This window comes from Nipponia nippon, unplaced genomic scaffold (genome assembly GCF_047370975.1).
Source record: "Nipponia nippon isolate SJK-2023a ecotype South Korea unplaced genomic scaffold, ASM4737097v1 scaffold_1, whole genome shotgun sequence".
Lineage (NCBI taxonomy): Eukaryota > Metazoa > Chordata > Aves > Pelecaniformes > Threskiornithidae > Nipponia > Nipponia nippon.
Window position 1 is genome coordinate 57,164,032 of NW_028262290.1, and position 24,685 is coordinate 57,188,716.

Sequence of the window (24,685 nt, forward strand, 5' to 3'; positions counted from 1 at the left end):
CAAAGCTTTAGAGAGCAAAAATCTAGTACATTTAGGAAACAGTGAGCTACCAACTGTAGGCAGTCCTCTCACTAACTCAGCACCAGTGGTACATCATTGCAGTGTATGCAATGGCTTAGCTGTAGCACCAGCAATGATATCTGCAGGACTGCTTTTATCACCTTCAGGTCATGTCAATCACTGCTAATGAGACGTCCATTTAAAATTAAATATCCTTTACATAAATTAATATCCTAATAAAGTGTAAACACTTCATAGTGTTTACAATAACTGTATTACTGTACAACAAAATGTAACTCTTGTAAAATGGAATAAAATAACTGAATTCCATGATGTTATTGACGCTCAATATTTCCAAAACAACAAAACTGGTACTTTGACCAACTTCTGAGAAGTCTTTGAAATCAAGAGCTGCCACTACCTAAAAAGTAAAATTTTTTGCTCTTCTCTGAGAAAATTATGTAGCAAAACACAAATGTTAATTTTTACCTTTTTACTAAATACATCACCTGCCAATTCAATACAATATGTTGTAGAATCTTTCACTCTTTGCTATAGCTAAAAAAAAAAAGGTGACAGGAACAACTGTGAGCTCTGAAGAGGAAATGTGATATTATTTTCTTATTGTTACCCAGAATGACATAGGATAGATGTGGAAACCCATCTTTGACTTTTTCCAGATGTCTGTGGAACTGTATCAGCGTTCCAGCTTTGTTTTATGTGGATGTGTATTCTGTGAACTTCCTTGCTCAGGATTTTCTTTTTTATCATAGATGAGAGAATTTTGACAATGTTTCAGTGAGGACATGAAAAGTCATAAAAATAATTTCAAAATTCATGTATCATAGGTGTTGTGTAATCTAACTTGTGGAAAGGCTGTTGAAAGAACGGGATGGTAACGAACAGGTGGTATTTCACTCTCAAGGCAATGCATTTTCACAAGCTGAAATTTATTTTGGTTAAAAGTCCTCATAAAAATATGATACTATGAGAGTACAGTAGCAGAAGATAGGTCCAGCCCTGCGTGGCTGTAGAACTACTACATTGGGCAGAACCATGGCTCGCACCTATGTGCCAGCCAATCCCCAAAAGTTTTCGTTTACAAAGTGCATAAAATTCTTAATGACACTTTGAGATGGGACTGGAAAGTGAAGGTTTATTTGAATCAGTGCCATGATTAAAAATTATTTCTATATGTCGATTCTCTCCTCCAAATCTTGTTGAGGCAACTGCTGCATAAGTACTGTCCTCAAGGACTGCAGAAAAGCAAGTCCACCATGGACTCTGAGCTGCTTAAGTAGAGATTGGTGGATAATATGCATGTATATCTGCTGACTTTTCCCCCTGCTTTCATTCATCCCCTCCTCCTGCACATTTCACGGCTACTGAGCATCTGACCAAGGAGAAGTACAAGTTCAACAAATCATTGCTGTTCAATATCTTCTTCAGGTCACAGTGATTTACTGTGTGACAAATATATACACTGAAGATAACAATACTAGAATTATTTCCATTTTGATAATAAAATCACTGACTTCTTTTTTTCTGTTAGATCTCAAAGGATTGCATCGCCTGTAATCTTGCCTGTTTTATACCTCTCTGCACATTTTTGGAAGCACCCATACTTGGAGTCAAAGAACTTGAGCTTCTATGCCATTGTCCACTGCAGAGGACCTTTCTTCCTCACTGGTACTTACAGTTTATTAAACTTTGGACAATTTCATGAAATCCAATTTTATTATTGAAAAAACAGTGCTGAAATGTCTCCCCTTTACTTAGCAAGGTTGCCTAATTGGGTAATTCAATCAGCCTGATTCCTGAAATTGCACAGGTTGCTGTGCAGTACTAAAACTTAATAATCACAGAAAGCTCCCGCTATAATGAATGAGGCCCCTGAAGATGAAAATGTGCGTGTGTGTTTATATAAACAGAAATAAATTAAGCACAATCCGATAGCAGTTTAAAAGGCATCCCTTGCCCCCTTCACACAGGACTGATTGTTAGTGTTTCTGCTAGTCTTGTACTTTACTCTTAGACAAACATAATACATCAGATAGCCAAGAATAAGGTAAAGGATAAGTATGAAATAATGGGGACTGGGAAACCAGAAGTGTTACAAAGTTGCCACCACAACATCAGCTTCAATTATTTTTTACTCTTGCAATGTTTGTCTGGGATATCAGTTGCAGTTTGGGAGTCCTCACCTCACATCTGCATGTATACAGAAAAAGTTAGCCACGAAAAAAAAATAATTATCTCCTTTCTGTTAAAAAAGAGTCCAGACTTATAAATAAGACTCTCATCAGTATGTCTTGTAATTTCACAAGTTTTATACTGAAGCTGTATTTAATTAGCACTATTTAATTAGCACCCTCCAGGTGGATGTAAGATTTTTAGGACCGTTAAAATCCAGCTCGGCACCTAAACTAAGGACTGTATTTCTAAGAATGATAGTAAGTTGCTAGATTCTACAATGGAGCCTGTTCTGGGTGTAATTCGAGTCCTTTGACATCTGTACAGTGGAGGTAAGAACATGAGTTCTCTCATGAAACGTTACATTATTCACAGACAAACCTGTGGGGTCTAGAAAAATCAGGAATTTCCTGGAACCTGCTATGTAGCCATCTGTGGCATCGCCAACAAACCACAGCGACACAATCCATGACAAGGTCAAACTCTGCTGGCTCTAAAGGACAAGTTAAAAATCATCCTTTTGCATTTCAATGTTCTAAACTTGTGTGCCAAAAAGACCCTGAAAAAGAATTTGCTGTATGACATTTCTTGGCCATAATGACTTTGTAAGTAAGGTATTACATGAACCAAAAATGCATCAAATATTATCAGTTCTTATCACTGTGTCCTTTGGATTGGGGGCTGGCTGTCTTCTTTTGAAATGTATAACTGTATACATAACAGAAAAATACCAGTAGGAGCTTTTATTATGTAATGTACTCTGAATTATATTACTCCCAATTTCCCTCAGGAAAGGACTGAAGTTCTGTTTTTATTGAGAATGACCTTTCTCTCTTCTACAGAGTATGGTAATAAATTGAGGATAATACACCCCAAAAAGCTTGAGAAAAGTCTTATCAGCCCCTGGCTGGAGTGCATCATTAATGCTTTTCAGTGTTTCACACTATTTCAGTGTGAAAACAGTGTTAAAATTGTTTTCAGTTTTAAAATAGGCATTTGGCATCACTGATGATATCTGGAAATCAAGTTCATTCTCTGGTCACTGGACTTTGAAAGATAGTATATGGTACTCTCCTTATTTCTAGACATAAAAATAGGATTACAATTTTGTCATGAAATATTTTTCATTTACTACAACTTTCACTGATGCTGTTGAAAATCTTTCTCGTTTTAGTCTAGATGATGACTATAACATTTCTGCAGTTCAGATTATTGATTCCTTTAAACAAATCCCTAAAGGAATGTGGTATGATAAAATTCAGCAGTAAACATAGTATATATGGATGGAAATGGTGCAATGCTCCAGATCTAGATATCAGGAAAATGCTAGAGTTGTAATGAAACAAAAGAGGGATGTTTAAGACTTTGGAAATCAAGTCTACCCTTCTAAGCTCATCTAATGAGTTCTCTTCCTTCCAAAGATGTGAAGGGTATTTTTTCTTCTTTTGTGAGCGTTAAGGAATTTTTCTTATTTATTTTGCTCTACGTTAAACATAAGCATGACAGATGTGCTGCACATTGTTTATGCAAAAGGTGTAAGGCATCCTGTGTGGTTATTGATTCAGACTCATATATCTGGCAGAAATTGAAGGGAATTTTAAGACAGATTTTCCATTTGGAATTAAACTCGAAGCATGTGAGTTCACACTGCATTTGACCCAGGTTTAGGACTATGTTCTAACACACTGACGCAGGAGAGCCCACAAAAGCATTTCAAGTCCAAGTCCATAGAGAAAACATTTTTTTCCTGATGGCTCCAAGCCGTATTTATGCAAGCAACGCCTTTTGCTTTGTTTCACGGGGCGATTTGTTTTACGTCACAGATTCCACAGAACAGCTCAGTAAACCCAGTCCTTTCAATTCGAGGTTAACCTTGAGTCAAGACCTGGCTTTTGTCCTGAGCAGCCTCCAGCCCACACTGCCCAGGGAAGCACACCCACCAGGGGTTCTGCACCGCAAGGGATGGCCCCTCATAGCTGCCACCCCCAGGCACAACACCTCGCCTGTGCTTGCAGCCAAGATGCCCAACTAGTGTCAGAATGGCTCTGGTGAGCAGCTGTCATCACCTCAACTCAAATTTGCTGTTTGCTTCCCAGCTGAGACCCAGCTCATGCTGCCAATGTAAAGCACGAAGAGACACAGCAGGCTCAAGCCCAAGGGCTCAGACGCAGGGACCAAAACCTCCTCAAACTCACAGTGTGGGCACAGGCACATGCAAAGGCTCACTGTATCGCACTAATGAATCAGGTTTTCTAGAAATACTCAAAATGATTATGTGATGAAGAGCAATACATAAAGATGTAAACAGCTAAACAGAAGAGACAAATCCTCAGAAATAAAGTGAAATATTTATTCTCAGTGGAAAGCATTTGTCTAAACAGTGTCCAACACACAAATATATAGTTTCCTATTCCTGAACAGTAATTCTACAGTAAGACTCCCCAGTAAAATATTTATGTTACAGTGATTTGAATGATCAACGAAGGAACATTTCAACATGTTGCTCTATACCAGCCCAGAGATGCTGGTTGCTAAAGCACTGTGATGTTGGTCCTTACATACCCTGTACTGCTACACCAAAACACTGCCAATGAGCCAAGACAACCACTGTAACAGTAGGGCTGGTGTCAGCGTGAAGGTCTAACCCTGTAGACAAGTTTTGTCACGGTAACTGTTTGTGTGAGCAGCCTGTTTCTGACTTCGCTGGTCTTCAAAAACTTTTCACAATATGGAAAACAGGCTTTCTAGTAACTTGGGACTTAAACGCAGTTAGCATCCCATACCGTCTGATAAGATTTTCATAGGAAGGTTAAGCATATAACTAGGGGGCAAGTGGGGGAGTGGCTACTTACAAAAATGTAGAAGGCTCTTCGTGGCATGTTTGCTTCTTAATTTACTAAGAGCACTAACCAAGAGTATAAATCAAGAAAACAGTTACTCTCTTCTGCTTTCATTTCCTCCACACATACATTCTGCTCTCCTCTCTGCTACTCAAGTTTTACCAAGTGCCTTCTCCTTCCCAGCTGGTCTTGATTTCTCCCTTACATTTGCTACTTCAGCTCCTACCCTTAAGAGGGCAGAGGGAGACAGACAACAGCTACTTGATCCCTCCTACCAACAGCCCCTAAAACAAGGTGATGGGGATGGTCACCCTTCTTTTCTACTACCCCACAGTCAGGTATACTCATCCTAGCTACAACTGGGACACAAAAAAGAAAACTGCCCGTCTGCATCATGGCATCAACAGGCATGCTGGGTGTTTCCTCAGGTGCAACGTAAGAATACCTTTGGAAGTCCACCAGCTCCAGATATAAGCTGTACACCCCATGGGCCACCCAGTGGTTTCCCAGCTCTTCTCTCCAATGCAAATCTGACTGTCAAAACCACAAACTGTGAGTGGCAGTGAGAAGGATCACCTCCTACATCAGGTTCTCTTAAATGGAGGAACACAAATGAGTATGCTAACATTGTTACAGCATAATTATATACGTTATACAGAAGGTGTTATATATAAGGGCTGAAAATGAGTATTTAGAATATTGCTCAATTTTCACATGGGAGCACGTTGAGTCCAGAAATAAAAACTCCGTAACTACAATGAACACCAACTTTCCGAACTGCTAGGCAGTAACACCCAGCAGGAAATTAAGCAGGACTTATCACACACGCCTAAGAAGCAATTACAGAAGCTTCTGTTTCCCTAGTCATAAATTTCCTGGCTGCATAATGTTGCACTGAAAGTGTTGAAGAAATGTTGACAATCAATGTGTACTGAATTAAAGGAAAGTCAACTTTCATGTGCAGAATAAACTATTGTTGCAAGTTTCTGGTGAGGCAAAAAAAAGTATGCTAACACTTTTGACTGATTAAAAGTTTATCACAGGATTTGTTCCACATGCTATACATTCTTGACTCTTGGAAACACTGAAGTGACAGTCAGAAATGGTCATTGGTAATACTGTACAAGCACACACCTTTCTAGGACCTTGTATAACGACCATATTTGTGCCACCAAAACCTGATCTCACAGCATGTTTTACAGCTAAGCATTCTTTTTACTCCCAAGTTCTCCTTGACTCCACAGAGAAATTCCTTTTCACATATTTCATGACTCAGACACTGCATATCGCCTATGCAAGAAACAGCACACTATGAAACCAGAGAACGACAGGAACTACATTAAGTTTTTTTTTTCTCTTAACATCATATCTCTTGCCTTTCCGTCATTTGTTAGGTTTTCAGGGGTGCTTGTCATGTGAAGTAGTATGACAGGAGCTGCAGCTATGAATGCTCTACTTCTGCTAGTCTCTGCAGAATTTTCCCTCTCTCAGTGGAGATTTGGATAAATGGTTATTCATTGCTTTTAAGTTCATTATTCTTCAGGGATAGTCGCTGATAAGAGGGAAGCTATGAAGAAATCCTGTTCTCATTATTCTTTAAGCTATGGTATCTCCATAAGCCCCAAGCTATACAGCTGACTCCTGCTGCAGGTCATACAGTACAAACCACAGAAGAGGAAAAGCCCCTTCTCAGAGGAGTTTACAAGCTAGGTCAAGGCAGGGTTTTTTCCAGTCCACATGGCACTGGGTAGATGGATGTACCACAAAGAGACAGTCTTACTGCTTAGAACAAGAAGGACAAAATCCATATATTGACTTTGAATAAAGAACAGTAGTTTTCACAGTTCCCTTTCATTTTTATAAAGCTATATTAACCTGCGTTCTGGAAACATTTTCAGCTTCTCATATGCTCAGCCTTTAGTATCTGGCTAATAAAACAAGCAACAAAGCTTCAGATAGCTTGGTGAGGACATACCACAAAGCCAAAACACATGAAGCAACTGATCTCTCATAAAAACTGAACAAAAAGTCTTTTCAGGTAACTAGCTGTCTGTACTGATTTGATAATCAATAAAGACTGTAGCTCAGAACTTCAAAAATGTGTAGGTATCTGAATTCCATTAAAACTAGACTTTTCTATTATGGGACTTAGTATTGTCAGTCAGAGAGCATGCAGATACTGTACAATCTCTTCTATTAAAATATTGGCATATATTTTTTTTTTCCCACTGAACCACCACTCACCATTCTGGAACTGGTCTAGTTAAACGTCTAACACTGTAAATTTGTACTGTATTTGCTGTAGTAGACATCACAGGCTTAGACAATGTCAAGTTCAACACATGTATCCTCTCAATGAAAGGTTATTCTGACTCTTCTGCAGTACTACAGCTGGTTGTTTCATCCTACAAAAACTTTGCTGTACTGGAAATTCCACAGTTGTTCCTGAAACACGAGTTAATTTCTCAACCTTCTCCTCTTGCCAGTAGTACAGACACCACACAAGCACAATCTGACAACTTCTGTGATAACAGAAAGAACTGTTTCTGAAACATTTAAAGGCATTTTTTTTACTCAGACTTTGGCCAAGATGATAATCTTTGAGATGACACACAAAAATATGATTAAAATGCAGATGCTTGCAAGATAATGCCCACTCTTAATACAATAAAAATGGTTTGCTTTTAAACATGCATTTTCAAACTGAGATAAGCTTACAGATGAGATCCACTTTAGTTTCAACTACAACAGCCCACGGCAATTGCTAAAGAGACTAAACACTTCAGTCTCTACACATCTCAGAATAAAGAAATGTGAGAAAATGCAGGCATGAGGTCAAAAGAAGGGCTCAGGTTTGAGGTAGACCCTTGAACGTTGAAATGAAGATTTCATTAAACAAAAAAGGAAGAGTATGTTATGCATGCGATGGAGGCAACTGAAGATCTCACAAGTTTGCAGCTAAACCAGTTCTTTGGAAGGCGCCTTGAGCATCTGCCTAGTCAGTGAGAAATGGATGTGTGTGTTTGGGAAGAATGAGCTCGTTTGCCTGGGATGCAAGTGCTTGAGCACTGTTTAATATGGGTTAACTGTTACCTTCGATTTTAGTAAGCAAAACCATTCCAGAGGACGTAGTGACTTTTTCAGTATTAAAATGTTTACTTTGCTATGACTTCTGCTCAGAAGCAGAAGCTTCTTATACAAACTTACTAGTTTTGTTAGTGCCATTTGGATTAATTTCATTTCATATGAAGTAACATTTTTTAAATTAAAATTGTCAAAATTATCAAGACAATTCATGGCCAGGAAATTATCAGAATATGTTTCATGAAATAGTATTTCAAATTTTCAATATTTTCAAAATATTTGTTTTCAAGGCAGCCTCTGGTGAAATGATGTGTCCAAACAGCTGACAAGAGCCCATGAGCTATGCTCAGACTCCAGGCAGGAGTTGGGCCAGTAAGTCATGGTATTTGAAAGACCTGCATGCATCTGCCTTTGAAATAGAAATATGAAACTGTATGAAAACTCTTAATCTTTTGCCCCTTTATAAGTAAAACCAGCATCTTTATTTCCAATGGGTTAATAAAGCCAACTAGAAATACAATAGCCTTTACAGATGCGGTACTTTTCAAAACCAGCACAACCTTAAAGGCATACTCAGGAGGGTATAAAAGACATGAAATCTCACCAGGTATATAGAAAAAGTAATTATTCAATCCTATGAAAGGTCAGCTGCAGTCCTGAGTCTGAGCTTTCAATAAATGGTGAAACTTAATTTATTTGTACTGGGTATTGCTGCTTCCTAATATAACCCAAAACCTCAGGGACATGCTGGTAGTAATGCAAACACAGGATGGTCTTTTAGCCAAGAAATCATTTCAAAATTTATCTAAAGCAGAAAGTTATTATGATTCCACAATGGTGGCATGCATTTGTTTGACATTCACCACGGCATACTGGGGACAGAGAAATATCTGAATTTAGTTCCCATGATCTAACAGAGAAGCTATCTAGGCAACTTGGTGCTTTAAGCCTATTCTCCCTTTTTCTACACATAACCATTTTGCAAATAAAGCACTCAAACTATACACAGAGATTCACAGAAAGTCTTTAGAAGGATTTCAAGGTATCTATTTCAGCTCCATCAGTTCTATTATTTGATATATAGGAAAAATATGCAGAAATACCTTAAATGTCCCTTTTGGTATTCTAATAAACATTGAATACAAACTTAATTAGTGAATAGTTGAACTATTCTTAGTTGCATTTCTCATGGACTAAAATACTGTTCTGAAAGAATAAGCATTTCAGTAGATCCATTTGCAGAATTCAAGAACAAGAGATGGTAGAGTCAGAACAAATTAAAAAACGGATGTACACTACCACAACTAAGAGAAAAAGAAATCGGAGTATTTTTACAGACTGACTAAACACAAGAAGAGGACACACTGACAGAGGAGTAGTATGATGAGGAATAATTGCACTAATTTATTGGAAGTAAAGTTTAAAATGAACATCATGGAAAACATTTCTGCTGGTGGAAATGCCATTTTTAAAGATGCTGAAAATTAGTGCTAGGAAAGAACTATAGTGTGCATACTGAAGAATGAGACTCTATATTACCTTGTGCTCTAATTTTCAGTTGCCTGTATCACAAATTCTGTACTCAAAAGATGTTACCTAATCTAATAATCAGAATTTTATTCCATCAGAAGTACAAATTTAATACTGAAATTGTATTACTGCATGAATACTACTACTTCTCAAAATCAGATTCTGTGTTATACGGAGGTATCATCAGTGAAACAAGACTGATTGATTACCTAGCTCTTGATGGCTTAAAATTAGCCCAGCTCACCCTTTCTGTATTTATTCTTTTCCTTTCCTATATGAACTCTGATTTAAAAAAGAAACTATCTGAGAGGTATTCAATGTTAGTTCCATACAATGCAGCTGTGGCTAACTAGAAATCTTTCATTAAGCTAAATAAGGAGTTCTAACAACAAAATTTTATTAGCACTAGGCAATACTCACAAGGCTCTGAAGGAACAAGAACCCTCTGTTGGCTAAACATTTTTAAACATCTCTATCAACCCACCAACATACATCTCCTATATAATTTAGAGAATGCTGTAGCATTTTGTAGCCATTCTGAAAGAGAAGGTATATGAGCTCTAAAAGAGGAAGGGGATGAAAAAAGTAACAAACTGAAGAAGCTAAACATTCCAGGACTTACTTATCCTAAACACTATCTATCAGCTGATTTTGAATAACATAAGTCCAGGATAAGAGCAGAATACTTTAAAATAAGCCTGAAATTCTGCGTGTCTGCTTTGGTCTTGCAGATGGCCCAAATTAAACTGCTTCTAGATGTAAAAGATAAAGGGATGGTTGCTCTTCATTTCCAAAATGAAACTATAACTGTATGAGGTTTAAGAGGCGATAGTCTGTATCACACCTCTAATTTAAACATTTTTCAAGTGTTTCTATTACCAAAATGAAAATATTTTCAGAGGCTTTAATATGGCAGTGTGAAAAGAAAAACTAGAACCAGAAAATGATCTTTTGATTCAGAAGTTGGCATTTGAACATACTGAGACAAACTAACCTACAGAATTTGAAGACAAAGGTATACTCCCCTCTCAACCATTTCTAAAACTGTCAGGAGTTAGATTATTAACTAGGAAGACAATAAATTCCAAAAAATACAGAATTAAGTTGAAACATTTATTCATTCATTTCTGAGGTGAAAATTATGGAGCTGTAGAATCAGCTTTAATTTCCCTGAAGGATGAAAGCAAGAGAGGGAACAGTCACTGCAGGAACACATGAAAATTTCACATACTTTATCATAGTGAAAACAAGCAATTAAACGTAAACCAAAATAATGGCAAGGTTTTTTTCTTCTTTCTGCTTACACATTTTTCCCTTCCTCCTCGTATTGTCTTTCTACTCAGCCTAGAAAGTAGTGCACCAAAAGTGCACATTTACAGTACTTACCTCCTTCACCTGAAGGCAATATATAGAGTAGAGTAGAGTAGAGTAGAGTAGAGTAGAGTAGAGTAGAGTAGAGTAGAATAGAATAGAATAGAATAGAATAGAATAGAATAGAATAGAATAGAATAGAATAGAATAGAATAGAATATTTCAGTTGTATTTCAGTACAACAATCATCTAGTCTAACTGCCTGACCACTTCAGGGCTGAACAAAAAAGTTAAAGCATGTTGTTAAGGGCATTGTCCAAATGCCTCTTCCACACTGACAGGCTTGGGGCATCGACCACCTGTCTAGGAAGCCTGTCCCAGTGTTTCACCACCCTCTCGGCAAAGAAACATTTCCTAATGTCCAGTCTAAACCTCCCCTGGTGCAGCTTTGAACCATTCCCATGCATCCTATCACTGGATACCAGGGAGAAGAGATCAGCACCTCCCTCTCCACTTCCCCTCCTCAGGAAGCTGTAGAGAGCCATGAGGTCGCCCCTCAGCCTATTTTTCTCCAAGCTAGGCAAACCCAGCATCCCCAGCTGCTCCTCACAGGACATGCCTTCCAGCCCTTTCACTAGCTCTGTTGCCCTCCTCTGGACGCATTCAAGGACCTTCACATCCTTCTTAAATTGTGGGGCCCAGAACTGCACACAGTACTCAAGGTGAGGCTGCACGAATGTTAAATACAGGGGGATAATCACCTCTTTTGACCTGCTGGTTATGCTGTTTTTAATGCATCCCAGGATGCGGGTTGCCCTCTGGGCTGCCAGGGCACACTGCTGACTCATATTGACCCTGCTGTCGACCAGCACCACCAGATCCCTTTCTGCAGAGCTGCTCTCCAGCCACTCCTCTCCCAATTTATACTTGTGCCCAGTGTTACTCCATCCTAGAAGCAGAATCCGGCATTTGGACTTGTCAAATTTCATCCCATTAATCATTGCCCAATGCTTCAACATGTCTAGATCCCTCTGCAAGGCATCTTGTCTCTCAAGAGAGGCAACAGCACCACCCAGTTTGGTATCATCAGCAAACTTGCTAATGATGCATTCAGCTCTCTGCATCCAGATTGTTGATAAATATATTGAACAGGACCAGCCCTAGAATTGAACCCTGAGGAACACTGCTGGTGATCAGTCGCCAGCCAGGTGTAGCCCCATTCACTACAAAGCCTTTGAGCCCTGCTGTTCAGTCAGTTCTTCACCCAGTGCACTGTGAACCTGCTCATCCCACAGCTGGACCACGTGTCCAGAAGGATGCTGTGAGGGACAGTATCAAAAGCCTTACTAAAATCCAGAAAAACTACATCCACCACCTTCCCTTTATCCACTAGGTGGGTGACCTTATCATAGAAGGATATCAAATTAGTTAAACAAGACTTTCCCTTGTGAACCTGTGTTGACTGTGCCTGATGATTGCATTGTTCTTTAAATGCCTTTCAATAGTACCCAGTATAATCTTCTCCATAATTTTTCCAGGAACTGAGGTTAGACTAGCAGGTCTGTAGTTCCCTGGGTCTTCCCTCACACCCTTTTTGTAAATTGGAATAACATTGGCTAGCTTACAGTCACCAGGGACCTCCCCAGACTGCCAAGACCTTTGGTATACGATCAAGACGGGTCCTGCCATAACATCCGCAAGCTCGTTCAGCACTCTATGGTTTAATTTATTTAAACTCAGGGAGATATTACAATTCCAGCACAATCAAAACAAAGACTACATTTAAAGGAAAAAACAAACATTTTAGTATATCCAAAACCCCTTAAAAGTGGTATTTGCAGACAGCCCCTACAAGAGGGGCCACAAGCAAATTGGGAATTAGAATTCAGAACAGTCTTGATAAATAAAACCATTTTGGAAAAAAATGGGCAAAAATAAATTTCCATTATAATGCAAGAATACTCACCGACATAAATATGGGATTAGAAAAAATGGTCTGTTCTGCAGAAAAGGATTTGTGGGTTACAGTGAATCACAAATAAAGTGAGAGACAATGCTACCGTTGTAAAAAGTACCATATAGTAATACATAAACAGGGAGTGTCACTTGCAGACACTTGGGTAATTGTACTTCAGCATGTGCTAGTAAATTCTTAGCTGAAATACCACCTAGCTTTGGGCAGTGAACTTCATGAAATATCTGGAACCCTGGGAGAAAACAGAAGTAGACCAATAATGATAAGACTAATCTCCTTCCTAGAAAACATGACTCATGAAGAAAGTTTGGAGGGACTGAAGTTCTGTGAGAGAATGAGAGAAAAGAGTACACACGACAGACATGACTGCAGCCTTCAAATACGTAACAGATAACCATAAAGACTAACGGAAAGATTTTCTCCATTTCCACATCAGGCTGAAGGAGGAAGACAGGACATTTTGACTAATGGGACAAAAACTTCCTAATGATAAGCATCAGAAGAGACTGTACAATATTTCCAGTGGGGCACATAGGGCTTAAGAATAAGACAAACAGCTATAATCAAATATTTTATTAATAGTTGATCCGGGTCTGGATAGGGAAACAGAAAACTCCAGTCTTCCAGTCTGCACTTCTGTACTTGTTATTGAGTGAAAAGAGTTGAATAAACATTAACAGCTAACTCTCAAATGAAGAGATCATAATGCTGTGCAGATGCTATGGGCACAGTGCTGTCATTTCTCCAGCTTTGCCTTAGCACACTGCTGTAGTCAATTTTGCAAAGCATTATTCATATAGCCAGGGAACAGAAATACAGTGGGGCTGTGCCACCAAATAATTACAAGCAGAAGTACTACCAAGGTACTTTCTGAAATGGGAATTCTGTCTTCTCCTCACCTACACAGTACCATGTATGATCTGGTGCCACTTAATGACAATAATTGATCTTATTGCCTGATCTAGCAAAGGCCTTGGCCTTTTCTGTCCCCTTCATTCACAATGGTCTTTATACCTTCTTTAACTTCTCCTTCAGCACCCTGGGGGTCCAGCGTCCATAGTGCCAGTATTATATTCTCCTCTTCATTAGCTTCACCTGAAGCTCACTGACTATAGTCACACCAGTAAACTAAATGGAGCCAGTTTGCCCTGCAAACATATTCAGGCACTGAAATTCAACAGCTGGATTTTTCATATTACTAAACAGTTAAAACAATCTTTGAACAATTTTGGGCAGCCAACTCCTTCTCTCCCAAACAACTCAAGCACGGTTTGGGAGTTCCTGTGGGACAAATAGCGTTCCCAACAGGCAATTTCAACCCACTTTCTGGGCCCAGGAGGCAAAGAGAGCTTAATGGTGAGGACGTGGGTCGTCTCGCATCAACTGGCCTCGGTGTCAGAGAGCAATCTGAGGCACATTTAATGTACTACTACGGCCATACCCATTGTCCTGTGAGGCCCCAAGTAAGGAAATCATTATTAACGGCAGCTAGAATAGAAACTTGCACTCAGCAACTGTTAATAAACAGACAGAAATGGTACATTCTCTCTGTTTCTTCAGGAGTGGACTCTTCAGGATAAAGCAATTATTTTAATCAGTTCCCACTGTAGACCCCAGTTCCCACCGTAGACCCCAGTTCCCACCACAGGAGAAAGAAAAAGCCAGTGGTTGCATCTCTCTTGGACAGTTAGGAACTCTCTACTTATACGAACAGTGTCTAGCTGATGCAATTACTTTAATCTAAGTAAAAATCATGTCTTTTTAGTCATAGGAATCAAACAGATATAGGAAAGCAACTAATCCAGTTCACTCAATCAATAATATACATTTTTGAAAAAAAGAAAATACGTTTTTAGAGCCTGCAGGTCTGATTTGAACCAACAAAGCTCAAGACATTCCAGTTAAAACTGATATTTCATAAACACAATTATGCCTTTTACTTTAAGAAATGGTTTGAGTTAAAGGTGAAACGGCAATGCTTGCTCCAAGTTTCCTTAGGATTTTGTTACTTTAAGTCAAATGCTTTACTTCATATAAGGTTTCTTATGTTGAATTGTAGTACAAGTGTTTACTGAAGTGGCAGCAGCATACTCTGTGATAAATTAAATGGTCGTTTATCAAAGGTAGGCTGACAGATTTAAATGTTAAATGTAAGCATTGTAAGACAAGTACAAAGAGTTTCTACCTGGAGGTTACACATCTAAATCACTGGATAGATATTTTAATTAACTTCTGCACAATAAAGAACGTTTGCTTCTGAATTATTGAAGAACATTTCCTGAGAGAGGAAGATACAAAATGTCATGCAATATATTTTTAAGTAGTGTTTACGTATAATTAAAAATTGAAAATCCTTCTTCCAATACAACACAGGCAAGAAAGAGACAAATACTGTTTAGAAACATAAAACTTGGGGTCAAGATTTAAAGTTAAATTAAACAAACAACTTAAGAGAGTTCATCAGACAGTGACATAATACATGGATAGAGGGGTTTTAATTACTATATCTCATTTTATTCTTAATACATTGAATTATGATCTAATAACACAAATGTGTAGCCACCTCAGGTTCTGAGGGAATTTTGAGAAAGCCTAAAAGATGAAGACATACAATAGTCAGTGCTAAACCCAAAGAAAATGCATCTCTGATGGGAACAAAATAGTTAACACACTTCTCTCATTTCTTAAACCCATCTAGTCTTCTTGCCCTACTAACAGTAATTCTTAAGGCAACAAGCTGGGAAACAGAAGCAAGCTGCAAACCCACAGGAGTACAAAGCTAAGTGCCTTCACCTTTCAAACCACTGAAGCATTTGGATGCTTAAAATGATAATAAAAACTGAAAGGTTTTACTCACAGTTAAAACCAGGTTCAATAGTTTTTCCAGCTTCAAGACTGTTTATTGTAATCTGAAAGATGATGTGCAGCAGCAGAAATGATAGACTGGTGAAACACAGAGATTTTAATAATCGTCCTGTATGCCCTAAAAGACAAAATATACATACATACAGTTGGTGAATTTCTAAACATTGCTTAAAGGTTTTGAGTATAAAATGAGTAAAAATACCCCAACCAAGGATATTTCTACAAATCAGTTCCGCATTACTCATGATTTGCCGCTTAAGGGTCAACATCATAGCAAAAGCATACTTGAATTATAGTGTCTTTGAGTACTCTCTAATCACAAAGTCCAATGACTGTTATTACTGATATTTCCTTTAACTTTTTGGATTAAAAAAAAAGTTTCTCAAGTCTCCAGATAGCAATTTTACATCAATAATAACATCACGATGCTTATCACCACGTTGCATCGTACAAAGACAAAATATGGATGATATTTCCAATCTTGAGAAAATAAAAACCTGTTAATCTAATTACTCTTTCCAAAACAAATTACATGGGAGCAGGGACAACAACACAAAACCCGCAGTTTGGCTCAAGAGCATAGATATACTTTCAAATAAATGCTTTGCTTTGTGCAGACTGCCCTCTTTCTCTTCCTTTAGAAGTTTCTGAAAATAATTTTCAGTACACACTGAAGAATCCTGTGACAGATACACTTGGTCATAGTTCCTCTATGATTTATTGGATATCTATATCCAAAAGCCAATAGAAAATGTTTGACGAAGACTTAGAAAATGCCTTATAAATCCTCTAGGAAACACTCAGCTTAATCACAGGCAGCCAAACTTGCAAGGTATGAATAAATAAAGTAAACCATTAGTATTTCAGAAAATACGCATCTTCAAGACTAAGTTGTACTGCTGATAAAAGACAACATTAAATATCACCCTACCTGACCTATCTGCAGTAAAATTCTATTTCCGAAGTATTTTATACCTAGATTTTACACCACCTGTTTCATGCATGTAAGGGTCATTTTTTTATTTACAGATTAAAAAATAGCACTGCTGGAATTCTTACCCATGGTTACAATTAAAGCCAAGGCTATGGAGGGCAGAACTAGGAGAGTATACCTGGGAAATGTTCACTCTGCATGCAGCCTGTTTCGTTCATATTTATTCTGCATGAGTCTGTTATGACCAACTACTAGAAAGAAGATGACTGTTCACATTCTGTATCTAGCCAGTAAATGACTTTTTTGCTTTATATTTGTTATAGTTCAAGTATGTCAACAATGGCCCAAACAGCAGTTTATAAAGCAAAGAATCAGATAGACATGATTCAACAATTTTAGAAAAAGTTATAGACTATCTCACTCCATCAGACTTACAATTTTTGTTATATGATCACAATCTTGACTGCAGATTTTGAATACCAAATGCCTGTAATGAACATCCCTATTTTTTTTTTTTAAATAAAGACATTAAACAATTTAAGCAAAATGAAAAATGGCAAGAGCGAGCCTACGTATGAATTTCTGTGATCTGAAAAGGAAGATACATTCACTAGATGCATGCTTTGTATGACCTATTCACTAGTCTTTACTGGTAGGACACCAGAGTTCACACAGAAAGCAGACAACTCGGGCTGCAGAGCATTACAAATAAAAGACTAGATTTTAAATTCTTTGGATCAGAGGTCATTCTTTGTTCCTCTTCTACAGAAGCTGGCCTGGTGTCCTGGCTTAGGACAACAACTTCTAAGCACTATAAAAGCATAAATAACAAAATAACTCACGTTTTCAAAATCATTAGAAGAATGAATATATGACAAGCTACATGTTATTAAATCATTTGTTAAATGTGATATCATATGTAATGTAATCCAAGGACTACCAGCTTTTACAATTTTTTGGCAAGTTTCAATATTTGACGGTTTGTTCCTGCATTACCAGATCCCATGCTCATGGTATTACAAGAGCTGCATCTTCAGAATATACTAAAAAATTACGTATCTCAAAGCTGGAGACAAACAGTTTGACAACACAAACTCCATGGACTTAACAGCTGTGTTAAAATGTACAGATTTTAAAGACAGTCTGGTGATTTCTGAAGTTCTGAGTCACAAACTCTCCTCAGTGCTCACGAGTTAGTTAATAATTCAATACATATCAAGCACTGAATTTTTCATATAGAAGTGGATGTGGAGGTTTTTTTGATAGAATTGTTTCAGTCAGCCTCCACAGGGAAAAAAAATGCAGTACAATTAGCCAATACACATTCATTTCCCAAACTGAACATAAAGAAATAAACCTATTAAAAATCTTGGGTCCATCTTTCAATATTTCAATTGCCATAGCTCTCCAAAATAAATCTCAGTTTTAGACTTCATTTTATAAAGCCTGAAAACAAACATATTTGAATTGTAGATTGAACAAAGCATTTCTTTAACAAAGCCTTAACTTTTGAAACTGTCTTCCTTTTAAGGAACTGTAGAAAATGTTGAAAATATATTTCTTTAAATGCTGAAATGTTGAAAAAAGATCTCCTTCTGCATGAGGCTAGGGCAAATTTTAAAGGATTATTAACACCCGTGACAAGAAATAGTGTCTCAGTGTACTGATAAATATGGCCGGGGAAATACACAGCTGGAAGGCAGCTAGACACGTTCAGTGCAGGTTACTGCATTCCTCAAGGGCTGCTCTCTTCATGGCCATCGGTTGGACAGGACCACCATCAGATCGTACTAAGCTGGAGCCCTTTGCCTGCACTGCTATCAGCTGTGCCAGCAGAAACTAGACACAAGAAGTATTTGGAGAAAAGCAAGAAATACTATGCCCCTGATTTCAAAAGTTTTGGAGAGACGTCAACAGCTTGGGAGAAATGGGAGTGCTAAAAAATCAGTGAATTACTGGATACATAATTTATGCCAAGGAAGAAGTGACAGATTTGGATAAGGGATGCATTTCAATTTATAGTGGGGTTTGGATAAACCCATTAGACTGTATTTTTACTTACTTTTTTTTTTCTTTATACTGGAAACTTAGCTCTAAATTACACAAAGAAAAAATTAACTATATATGTACAGAACTGAGATGGTGAGAAAAGAGATAACTGAAATTAAACTCCTGAAATAAAACAGAGCTTCTTACGATGAGGAAGAAAGATTTTTGTCATCCTTCTTTAATTTTTATTTATTCTAATTCACTCACAGTTACAATCCTTTTGCAAAAAACATACCTTAACTGCTCAGTTGCCCTAACATGAAAGTCCCTGGGGACATGAATGGAAGCTGAGCGTCCCCCAGAGAAGGAAATACATATTGATCAGAAAGCTGAGTGGACAGAACAGACATGCAAGAGAACATCACCCCAGCCCACATCAGAAATCACAACACTTATTCCTTCATTTTTGTCTTATAGACTCATGGATGTCCATCAGGACTAAAATAAGAAGAATCTTCTGGCAAAACACCTGGGTTTGTAGCTTGAGCGCTGGGTTCTGATTTTACTCACACCAGCGTGGTGCCACCAGCTTCAGCAAACTGTGGTGGGTGGAAAGGAGAGAGTAGATTTGCCTCAGAACTGGACTGAAAGACTAAGAAAAGTGAGTTTGCTTTCAGGTGCAGTGTGTCATTCCTAATGGCACCCAGTGGAACCAAAACCTAGCATGTGGCTTTAGAAACGTATGCTGGTGTGTCTCGGAAACACACAGGGAGGTTGCTCCAGCCTCCTTGTCCCTCCAGAAGGCTCCTGGGAAAGGGCTTTTCCCCTCCAATCAAGCCTGCAGGAAGCCAGTCAGGATGCAAAGGCTTCATTACCCTCTTTCTCTCCAGCCCAGCTGCAACACTAAACTAGACTCAAGAGGGCCAAAAGCTTTTCACACATGGCAGAGGAATCCATTTCTTATTTTTCAAAGGTAATCCAGCCAAGAGCTGGATTAGTGATGGCATGTCCCCCCGAGCCACAGGCATGTAACCTCAGTACAACTAACTGCTTGAATGTGTCCAACTACGACTGCTGCCTTCAACAAACACATGCACCTCTTTGACTTTGCCTACATCATGATCGTATGCAAAGGTGGAGCCTACTGCTCACATCATTTCCAACGCAGAAAAACAGTATATTTAGTACATAATAAACATTACATGTTTAGACAGGCAGTCCCGTGATCTTTTCTGTTACCTCTTTCCCTAAAACAGCAGAGTATGACAGAATTCAATTTTTTTGTATGCCTGGAACTTCATAAGACCTTCTTCCAAAAGGGTGTGCTAATAGGACATTGAATAACTGAATAGCCAATTGTCACTGAGAGCTGCTTTAAAATCACATATATTAGCTTTTACAATATAATCTAACCAAGAGCCTTAGGCTACTGTGAAGAGCCGAGCATATCGTATCGTATCGTATCGTATCGTATCGTATCGTATCGTATCGTATCGTATCGTATCGTATCATATCATATCATGTCATATCATGTCATATCATTTCATATCATATCATATGGATGCCGGGTTGTATCAAAAAGGGCATGACCAGCAGAGATAAAGAAGTCATTATCCCTCTCTACTCAGCGCTTGTCAGGCCACACCTGGAATACTGTGTACAGTTCTGGTCCCCGTTATACAAAAAAGATGTAGACAGGCTGGAGGGGGTCCAGAGAAGGGCCACCAAGATGATCAAGGGTCTGGGAAGCCTGCCGTATGAGGATAGGCTGAGAGAACTGGGCTTGTTCAGCCTTGAGAAAAGGAGGCTTAGAGGTGATCTCATCACCATGTACCAGTACTTAAAGGGGAGCTACAAAGAAGATGGAGACTCCCTTTTTACAAGGAGTCACATGGTGAGGACAAGGGGTAACGGGTACAAGTTACTCCCAGGGAGATTCCAGTGGGACACGAGAGGTAAATGTTTCACAATGAGAACAGTCAATCATTGGAGTAATCTCCCCAGGGAAGTGGTTGACTCCCCTACGCTGAACACGTTTAAGACTCAGCTGGACATGGTGCTGGGCCATCTCATCTAGATTGTGCTAGAAAGGTTGGACCAGATGATCCTTGAGGTCCCTTCCAACCTGGTATTCTATGATTCTATGATTCTATATCATATTATATCATCATATCATATTTCCAATTGCTTTCAAGGTGTATTTTCATTCCACACAATTTTTTTCTTTCTGATCTACTGGATGGGGCACAACAAAAAATTGGTTGAGTCTCTAACGAAGTTAATAATACTGCTAAAAATTTATCCTGATTTTTTAATAAGTAGTTCTAAGTAATATTCTATACACAGAAGGTCATCAGTTCAAAGGGTCAGTACCCATTCTGCATGCCATAATGATATCAGGAAAAGGAAAATAGGGGAGGAAAATAACAGATTCTAAAAATTAATTTAAGACTGTTTACTATTCCAACAGTGTAATTCCTCCATTATGACCATATGTATGCTGCATGGTTTCACCTAAAGAGTAGATTTAAGAGTGTTTGGGTGTCTTGCTTGAAGCTTTTATTACTTTGCATTGGGATTTTTTTTTTAACTGTAACCTTAGTGTTGCATTTTCTGAGGTCAGTCAGGTTTGGGATAATTCTAACATCTCTTTAGCCATACATTGTAACCCAAACTGCTGCAACACTTCCAATTCTACTTCAACAGTTTTGCTTGGGAATTTTTGTAGACAACAATTTTTATTCAGATCACAGCAGATTAAATACCAAAGCACAGGTCATTTTTCACATAATCTTTGATAGCATACAGTCAGAGATAAATATTAATGTGTATTTATCTCCTGAACTAGTGACACTTCAGTTAATAATGATACTCTATTACAGCCATTCGGGATTTATTTTTTAATAAACCTCTTCATCATTAAGTGACAAACATAAAACTAAAGAGCTCTGGGGACAAGGCTTAATTGCAGTAAACTTCTGCAGCACAGGCAGGGTCAGTCCCACAGAATTTATTTCAGCTAGGAATCTTAAAATCTTAACTTCTTTATTTTCCATTAGGAAACCTATCATCACTTCAGAGCCTAGCTGGAACCAGGGTCCTGAGACCTTAGTCTCCTGCTCCATGATTCCAAATAGGAGTCTGTCAACATCTTCTGTACTGCAGATTGGAGCAGCTGGGGGTGGGAAGTTAAGACAACATTTAATTCAAAACATCTGTCTTTTGGAAAAATCTGGAAGTTTAGGAGTCATATGATCTGCAAGAAAAAAAAAAATCAAAACATCATAATTTCCAAAATAAAAGAAATCCCACCTTTGGTCAGCTCTGTTTTAAGTGCCTCAAGATATCACAACTAACTTACTGAGATAAATGCAAGAAAAGAGTTCTGATTTGAAGTTGGCTTCTGCCAAAGTTTCAGAGGTCATAAAAGATAGAGTTGGATCCAGCTAATCATCAGAAAAATGTTATTACTGAGTCCAGCACGAACATCTGCCACTTTGGCCACAAGTGTCAAACATAGATTCACACATTTAAATGTATACACAGATGAAAGTTTATAAGCATGAAATAAGCACTGATATATCCATCTTCCATTTGACAGGAAAACATTTTATTTCAGTATGGGCAGTCAGCAACACTGAAGAATATGGGCCAGTCCCCTTTCCTGAATTCATCAATACTACTATACACTAATGGATGCTTAACACAGCAGGACACCACCTGATGACCATGGAAGACAAAGACAGGGTTCAAATACGAGGTCTATATTCAGTTGAGATTTTTAAGGATCACTACAGGGTTAAACTTGCAAGGCACAAAGCAATTTAGCTCTGTCCAAGAAAGCACTTAAGCACATGCATGCATATCTTTGAGCACATGAACAGGGACTGAAGGGCTCTCAGAGTTGCATAAAAGGTTCATAAAATAAGACTGACTGCTTCACTGCTATGGTATTGATACTCCATGTGACTCAGCCTTAAAGCACACAGCTTGCAAGCCAGTGGAAGTCAAACCCTTTTAGATACCTCTACACCTGTACCTCTACACTTGTACATTATCAAATACTGCATATTGTGCAATGGCAAGCCATTGCTCCACCAAGTAAAGTAACTGCATAGCGGCTCCTATTCACTAAGTCTTACGTGTACTTCTTAAGTAGACTCAAAAAAGATAATGCAGCCTGCAGCTGCCAGGAATTATTTTAATGGTTAAAAAAGTGCATTCATTTTCTACCCAAAATAAAAACAAAACTTACTTCCTCCTTTCTTGAAAGCGCTGCCATCCTTCCACTGCGCAGGAAGCATAGTTATCGGTACAGCTATATTTAGCTTAATAGAAAATGCATTAATTTTTTTTTTTCCCAAAGAGTATCTTACATTTCAACATCATCTTCTACCCAGAGGGTCTGAGCTTACTAAAGCCTTAAACAGTGGGCAGACATCACCACTGCAAAAATACAAAACCACTTGGTTAACTCTCTGGATTTCCAGCAGCAAGACAAAAATAGAGGGCAATTAAGTAATGCCATGATCCATTCTGTACCTGCCCAGGCCTAAGCCTTAAAATGTGTATCCACAAACAGCTCAAAATTTGATGCTAGTATTTTTAGCTATGTTTAAAGCTATGTGCTCAGGCAACCACAGTGAAATCCAGACCAGAGAAGTACAAGATTTCAGATTCAGAATTACCAGCAAAAGTTTCCCAATATTTGAACAGTTTTGTCCATGCTTTCCTGAGCATGATGATTATTCCCATATATAGCCAAATGTTGCGATCTACAATTGTGCCCAATAGAAAAATTTTCTAATAAATTTACAATAAAGGCATGATTGCTTAATTTCAAGCAACTTCTTGTACTATAATGTATTCCTGTGCATTTCAAATTATATTATTTCTTAGCTCATACAAACACAAGAATTTGTAACAGTTTACCACAAAATACATAATTATCTACAAATTTTACATTACTTTTTAAAGCAAAATAAGACATATTATTCCAGGCTATGTATCTGCACACAAAGTGCAGGTTCTTTTATATTCACTCATATAATGTATTTCCTTACATTTCTATTTTTGTTTCTCTCTCTTTTTAAAATACTACAGAGCTCTAAGAAGGGGAAAAAGTCAGTTTAGAGATAGACACTTATATTACAGGAATGCCAACCAGACTTGGGTAAACACAGTCAAAAATGTTATGTGTAATTAAAAAAAAAAAAACTGATTTAGAAATGAAAACATAAAAAGCGCTGCATAGGATAATAAATGCCTACTTAGGCTAGCTTCTTGCAGGATTTCCTGTTTTTCCTAGAAGTTTTCGTGCCCAGAATACTACTAGAACTGAGCTGTATCCTCTGCATCAATAGACAATACCATCGTTCAAGCTAGTCATAATCTCTGACTCGCAAGTTTACACAGGCAATTTACCCATTTTATTAACAAAATATTTTGTCAGACAAGACTCAGAACTTAACCATTCGTTTTTTTTCCAGAGGATACTCATAAGCTTTCAAAGCAAACAACAGCTATTGATGTCTGCTTCTTAATTTGACAGGTGACTGTACCAAGCTAAATACAGGAAATAAATACAATCTCAGATACCAGTGCATACGAACACTGACCAATTTTAAGCCAGAGCTGTTCTTTCACAAGAGGATTTAAGGCTTTTAATACAGAGTTCCAGTTACTTCCCTTGAGAAACCAGACTCCCCATGTTTGCTACTAACAGATAATATTTATTTTGAATTCAAATTAATTCAGCCATTATTATCTGTTAGAAGCAGTGCTTGCAACTTACTTTCCTCATTCCTCTGTCATGGTCCTAAAGGGCAGGCAACTCCACCCAGTACTCAGCTCCTTCAATAACAGAGAGTCCAAACAACCCCCAAGTAACAGGAGATGACAGCAGGTCATGTGCTACAGAGCTGAAACACATTTTTAAAAAAAATCTTTACTTACTAGGAGGTA

At 38.1% G+C, this 24,685-nt stretch overlaps 1 protein-coding gene across 4 annotated transcripts in view; it reads right to left on the reverse strand.

Annotated features, from left to right (window-relative positions):
• Nucleotides 1-24,685, reverse strand: part of PIEZO2 (piezo type mechanosensitive ion channel component 2) — a 483,849-nt gene that overhangs the window by 188,834 nt on the left and 270,330 nt on the right. For all 4 annotated transcript variants that reach the window (XM_087756833.1, XM_087756825.1, XM_087756843.1 and 1 more), the window contains one exon: nt 15,791-15,916. In XM_087756833.1, coding sequence (XP_087612959.1) covers nt 15,791-15,916 — 126 coding nt within the window. The remainder of the gene's footprint in view (nt 1-15,790; nt 15,917-24,685) is intronic.